General features: G+C 30.9%; 1 protein-coding gene across 3 annotated transcripts in view; it reads right to left on the bottom strand.

Annotated features, from left to right (window-relative positions):
- Nucleotides 1-5260: 5260 nt before the first annotated feature.
- LOC126846101 (potassium voltage-gated channel protein eag) overlaps nt 5261-6730 on the bottom strand; it is a 92400-nt gene continuing 90930 nt past the window's right edge. For 2 of the 3 annotated variants that reach the window (XM_050585233.1, XM_050585234.1), the window contains exon 15: nt 5261-6665. In XM_050585233.1, the coding sequence (XP_050441190.1) occupies nt 5764-6665 (902 nt within the window). In that variant the 3' untranslated portion in view covers nt 5261-5763. The remainder of the gene's footprint in view (nt 6666-6730) is intronic. The other variant, XM_050585236.1, reaches the window with a different exon arrangement.

The raw sequence follows: 6730 nt of genomic DNA, 5'->3' as shown, positions 1-6730 counted from the left end.
AAAATGTAGGTGTATAATGTATACTTTTGTAGATATTAGTTACAAACTTGTTTTTTTTTTAAGTTCTGGTTTTCCGCAATTTTGTTTTAAATATGTTGTGCTGGTAAATATAGCCAAGTAAAAATATAGTAAGTACGTCCAGATTACAATTTGTAAAATAAAAATATTCACTTTATAAAAATTGTTTTGTGAGTACGTTTATTTTATTTATTGAAATCTTATTTTCCCATTAATAATATTCGTTTCATTAAACTAGGTAGTTAAAATAAAGTATGGTATATGTATGAATATATACACAAACTTAAGTTGCTACATTTACCAGCAATAATGAACAATACAAATATGACAACCGAAGATATACCGAAGAACTAAAAGTACAAAAACATCTGTAAGCGTACGTCTTATACTGTGGATATTAGTAGATTGCTCAAAGACATTTGAACTGTAATATTTTGAAAACATTACCACATATGTAAAACATTATGTTAGCTGAAGATTGCATTATTCTAAGTAAACCATGGAAGTATGCAACTATGCTGTGCTGTATCCTTAGGGTTTTAAAACATTAACAAGACGACTTCGTTTTGATTTCTATATTCTGTACAAACTTATATTCGAGTGCTTTAACTTTCTCCAAAAACTTTCTCTTCGTGTCCCCGGCCATGTGATTAAATCTTCAAGTACTTTTTATATTTCCTTGCCAAGGAAAATTCACACAACTAAACAATCCGTCAAATCATGCGTACCCGATATTCATTTTTTTAACGTTAACGTCACAGTTTCATACGTTAAACGCGGGTGTGCTTGCTATCATTGCTATCTTAAGTTTAAACTTGTTAAACTTGTGTTTATATAACTTGTTAATTGGTAGCCATATCACGTATAATACGATACTGAGTAAATACAGTCGCAGACAAATGCTTACAGCCCACACAGCAAAATTTAATTATACTATTATATTTTGCTAAACGCTTTTTTTTCAAACTCAATTTTAACACTATGAATTTAACATCGAAGCTATCATGTAACATTATTCCCAAGATGTTTGACTGTCCCGTTAGAGCTACTGACGTTGGTTTCGCCTTCTGGGATTGTTCACGACTTGAATCCTAAAAACATTACATTTTAATGTACAACACAATACCTAGGTATGTAAAATGTCAATTATTTAGGTACTACATTAGAAATTACCGGTTGCCTGTAATAGCAAAATACCAGTTGAACGATACTAGTCGGATTCTTTTCTTGTGACAATAGAAACAATGCGATATTATTGCTGGACGTCCGTTGCTGAGCAAAATCAAATTGGACGGATTAGCGTGTTCGGTGCGATGTCGGCAGATAATACAATACGATGGTTCACTCATCAATCTTTCATCGGCTCTCAGAGGAGGCTGATAGTTTAGGCGACTGGAAACCATTAACGCATTGTTATGTGTTGGTTTTTAATGTATAATTATTTAAATATGACCGATGACAGTTTACCGTGCTTGTGCCGCGGCTAATACCAGTGGTCGAGATTTTCTTTTAGGCTGTATAGTCCAATTTCGAGAGACTGGCATATTTTTTTTTACCATCATGAATGAAAAACAATTACAACTGAGGTACTTTATTAAAACACGTGGAAAAATTAAAAATGAATAGTTGCAATTAAAGCTAATGTATTGCTAATACTTCAGGCATTTTTAAGAAATATCTATTACAATATTGTACGTGTTGTTATGATTTTAGACAAATCTATGGGTTGCCTATAGTGATGTGTAGTCTCAATCAAACAAGCCAGTGGACGTGGAATCAAAATATGATAATATTAAAATTAAATTGTTAGATTTACAGCGAAAATGCCTACAACAAAAATCAAAGCAAATAGTATTATCAATCAGTTTAACATGAGTGAGTAAAAATATAATTTGTAGGATAAAAAAAACTCTACTAGGTAGATATGTTTTAGACATCCCCGAAAACAAACAACAAACATTGTAAAGTGTAACCTAACAGTGAAACAATTAAACATGTGTGGACATTTTTGACTGAGAATTTTTTTTCCCGACCACTCAACGGATTAGTTTGGTCCAATGGCGCGATCTTCAATAAATTATTATAATGCAGTAATTTTATTTGGACTAAAAATAAAAAAAGATTTTTGACTTTACTTCGGGAAGAGTAAATAACTTGAAATTGTAACAATACTGCTATCTAGCTAATAAAACTAAAAAAATATTTAGCGTACTTATCGTATCCAAATTAAGAGTTGTTGAGTACACTTTTTATAACCAACAGATGGCACTGCGCGTTACATGTTAGTAAAAGAAATTTCGCTCATGACAAATGTATATATTTCAATTTATCAACTCATTTATTGATATGCTCAATAATGTCAGTAAGAATAGTCGTCAACGTTATTTGAACGTTATTAGACAATGTAGTTCAAATAGCTGATATTGGGAGAAAAATAAAATTTTAAAATAAATGCCACTAACCGAAACGCAAAGAAAATATTTCAATTGTCATTTCGAATGATGTGGCTTTAAGAAACAACAAATTTAATTAATTAAAATAATAACTGAGGTGGAGAACATACTCTGCTGTTCGATTCTTGAAAGTTTTTCTTTGTACTTCTTGGCCTAAACCAATTATAACCACCAAAATATTAAAGCAGCTTAGGTAAAAATCATCAAAAAACTCTAGATTGTATTATTTTTCTTTTAAATTTAAATCCTTAATAATGTACTAAAACATTTATATAAGAAATATAATCAGAATAAAGAATACACACATTGGATCAGTTCAAGTTTTTTTTTTTTTTTTGAAACAAAGTTAATCAATTTGATTTGCACAGCAGAAAATTGTAAATCACATTTTGTACACCAGCGCTAAGAATACAATGTTTTTTTGCTAATCTGTGCCTATATTATTTACAATGTGAAATAAAGTCGTATAGAAAATACATTTAATAAAATAGAATAAATCAAACGCTAGTTTACACGAGTTAAAAAAAAAAAAAATAGTAATACCAATAACTTATTTACTAATAAACCGACTAACATATAATTTGGAAGTACTGGTAATGTCAATGATACATATAACAATCTAACAGTGAAAATACATACAGTCTACAATGTTATTATTTATCGAAATTAATATCACATTAATAGAATTTAATTATAGAGGCAGCGAAATTCCATTTGCAAATGGAAATCGACTACTAAATCAAAACTTGGGCACGAATTCGTGCAGGAATGTAAACAAAAAACAAAACCATCAACATGATTATTATAAGTTGAACGCCAATAATGGGTTGAGCTATTTTATTAATAATTTGTAGGAGACTATTTTTCGGAAACGTAAAACACTATAGTTACAGATATTATTACATTAAAACGGCAAATTCATCAGCTGAACAACAATATTTGTATGATTGTGAAAGACAGATGGTAACATACACAATTAAAGGGCTCTAAAATGAACTTAACGCATAAAAAACATAATTACAATCGAAAATAAGAAAAAATAATATACTTATATATATATATATAATATATTTAAAAAAAACAATGTCAACAATAACAAAAAGTTGTTAAAAGTATATAAAAAACGAAAACAACTGTGTACAACTCTTAATATCGTATCAACATAAATAAAAGTGCATTTATTCGTACAATAAAAAGGTGCGTGAAATATCCGTTGAAAATTTGTTTACAAGTATAATAAAACTATATAAAAAAAAAGTCACATTTAACAGACAAAAATGTTTGTGCCGAAAGTGATAAAAAGTTGTTTTAAAATGTTAATTAAAAAAAAATGATCTATGTATAATATTATCAACAATCGAGTATTAAAATGTTAAAGAAAAAAATGTCCATTATATTTCATTTGTACCTATTTATAATATTGTTTACAAATTATTGTATGATTAATTATTATTCAATGTATTGTAGTTATTTTAATATTTAAAAACGTTTTATTTTATGTACACCCAATGATCGCGAAAAGGATCTTGTAGAAGGCACTTTTTCAAAATTCCCTACCGGTGTATGGATTTTTGTGATTTCATGGATATTTTAAATCTAAAATTCGGTATGCACGACAAACCCAAATGAACATGATCCCTCAATTCTGTCTTATAATATTACCCTATGGTTCGTTTTGACATTATTACAGCACAAAGAGGTAGTTGACGTATCTTTATCCGATAATAAAGTTACACTTAACATTCGTCGTATGTATTTTGTCGTTATAATAACTCACATAATCCTCCGTGAGTTGTACAGAGACAAAATTTAGCAGATCATTTAAAAAGTACCCTTCGTAAATGCATGATAGTTTTTACAACTTTTAACAGTGGGAGGTTTATTTGTGTTCTATAATATCAACGCACTTGAAAATTTGGTTTACAATACATATACTATAAACAAGAAAGATAGTCTTAGCGCAAAAGTTAAAAAATGTTAACGTTACTCCTCATCATGAAATATAAGATTCTACATTAAGAATATTACAAAACTGACATTACAGTAAAAAGATAATTCAAAGAGGCGAAAAACTGAAAAAAGATTGTGATTAATGTTCTGAAACGAAAGTCTTGTTTAAAACATACTGTTGTTAACCCGATTGTACTAGTATAGAATTTATAACATATTTTGCTAACAGAATACACTGAATTGCTCTAAATTTTCTAGATTGTATAGTATATTCAATTAATGCAGTTTATTATCCAATTCATACATCGGTTGATCCCTAGAAACTTTTTTGGGTTTTAAAAGTAAGAGATTACGGATATGCTACTACCAAGTGTAACACATTTAAGAAACATAATTTAGCTGTCCTCAGTTATTTTCATTTAAATACGCTAGCCAAGGAATAGTTCATAATATGTACTCGCATTTGTAAACTAGATTTGTGGTGATAATACAAAATACTTTTTAAGAGAAACTTGATAGGAGTTATATAAAAACCAGGTTAATAAATGTATTGCACTGGCGAAGGCACTAAATAAAAATATAACGTTATTATTATCGTAAATGATTGAATTAAACAATAATATAGAATCTAATAGTTTAATACTTAATTTAATATCTGGTTAAAAAAAAAAATCTATAATTATCATTGTGCTTGTGATAAATTAATAACAATTAAAACAAGTTAAAAAAAGTTTATCGGGCATTGTCTATTGTTATAAATGTATTAAATTTCAACAAAAATAGTACAACTGAGAAATGACTAGAATTTATATAACACATCATACACTATTTAATTTAAATAACATTAGATACTTGAAATGATCGTCAGATTTACAAATGGTACCTACTTTATTAATTAATACAATTTCAATTTAAAAATATCACTAATTAGCACTTATAGTTTGAGTAATACTAAATAAAGATAATAGTATTTTAGGTGTTTTTGGTCTTTTTGTTTAAAGTATAGGTAATAATATTATTTTAGAGTACAAAAAATAGTGATGTCTAAATTACTTAATAAATGAACAAAATATAATAATTTGTTTAAAAAAAAAGTCATCGAATTCAAATTCACAAAGATTTTTTCGCCAAAGTTTCAGTGTTCGTCCAACAATAATACTTTGATTGCTAAGAGCCCTGAAATATTGTCTCTAATTTAAAAAAAAATGTATTTATCAATTCATAGAAAACAAAAAAATATTACAATATTTTATACATAAATATATTTTAATAAATAATATAATTACACTTAAAGTATCTTAAGGTACACATTAATTTATATTATTCAACGGTGAATTGTATGTTACAAAAAGTCAGTTGGCCTGGGAGGGCAAGGTTTTTTTTTGAGCGATTCTGATCTGGGAGGCGGGGGTGGCGACGAATCCTTAGGGCTGTACGGTCTGAACGGCGGTAAAACAGAAGAAGTAGACCTAGTTCGAGACTTGCTACGCCGGCGCCGGACCATTAGCGGTAACTTAGGCAACATGGGCGAACTCAGGTCGTCTGTGCTTTTAGTCCGACAACCATGTATATCGGATACGCCAGGCGATGGTAGCGAAGAGGGCAACACAGCCAACGTGTCTAATTTAGTTAATATCCTCTGCATCATCGCCTCGATGGTAGTTAACCTCAGGTTTATAGAATGAACGTCAGTCTTTAGGTCTTGCATTTTTGCCGACAGATCTTCTTGGTCTAGAGGCGGCGGTGGCAATATGAGTGAAGAACACTGTGGAGGTGGTGGTGACATTGCATAAGTGGAATCCGTGGATGTGGCTACCGAAATCATCAGAGGCTGCTGTTCCGATTCCGACCCTGGAGGCCGTATGCTTTCGTCCGTCTCTTCGATGGTCCTAACTTGCTGTCCAGCAGCAGCAAATGGTTCAGCGACCGTCGTAGAAACTTTTTGTAGTTTTGGAAAGACTTTGTGCCCGTTGCCGGTCTGCTGCTTGCCCGGCGAATCTCTTATTTTGGCCGGAGCACTTTGCAAACTCACCACCGAATTGTCCGCAGAGTCCGTGCTTCCGTTGCCCCCGCCCAATACCTTTCCCCATTTGGACACCTTTTTCGGGACAGGCTTTGGAGAGGTACCTTTTGGCCCAGTAGAACACGAAGCCTGTTGATCTTCACTCTGCTGTCTTAACACCAGCGGTAATACTTTAGGTCGACCACCGGCAACACCGACATCTGAAGGATCGGCCACAGTTCCTGAGCATTAAAAACGAATTTCGTCCGTAAGTATTTAATAATAATTGAAACTATAATAAAAATCA

Source organism: Adelges cooleyi, unplaced genomic scaffold, assembly GCF_023614345.1.
Source record: "Adelges cooleyi isolate 19-005CV unplaced genomic scaffold, UGA_ACOO_1.1 ACOO_flye_CR_arks_rails_tigmint_CR_PRNA_9, whole genome shotgun sequence".
In the NCBI taxonomy this organism is placed as follows: Eukaryota; Metazoa; Arthropoda; class Insecta; order Hemiptera; family Adelgidae; genus Adelges; species Adelges cooleyi.
The sequence above is the reverse complement of the archived record's forward strand: the minus strand, read 5'-3'. Positions and strand labels throughout refer to the sequence as shown.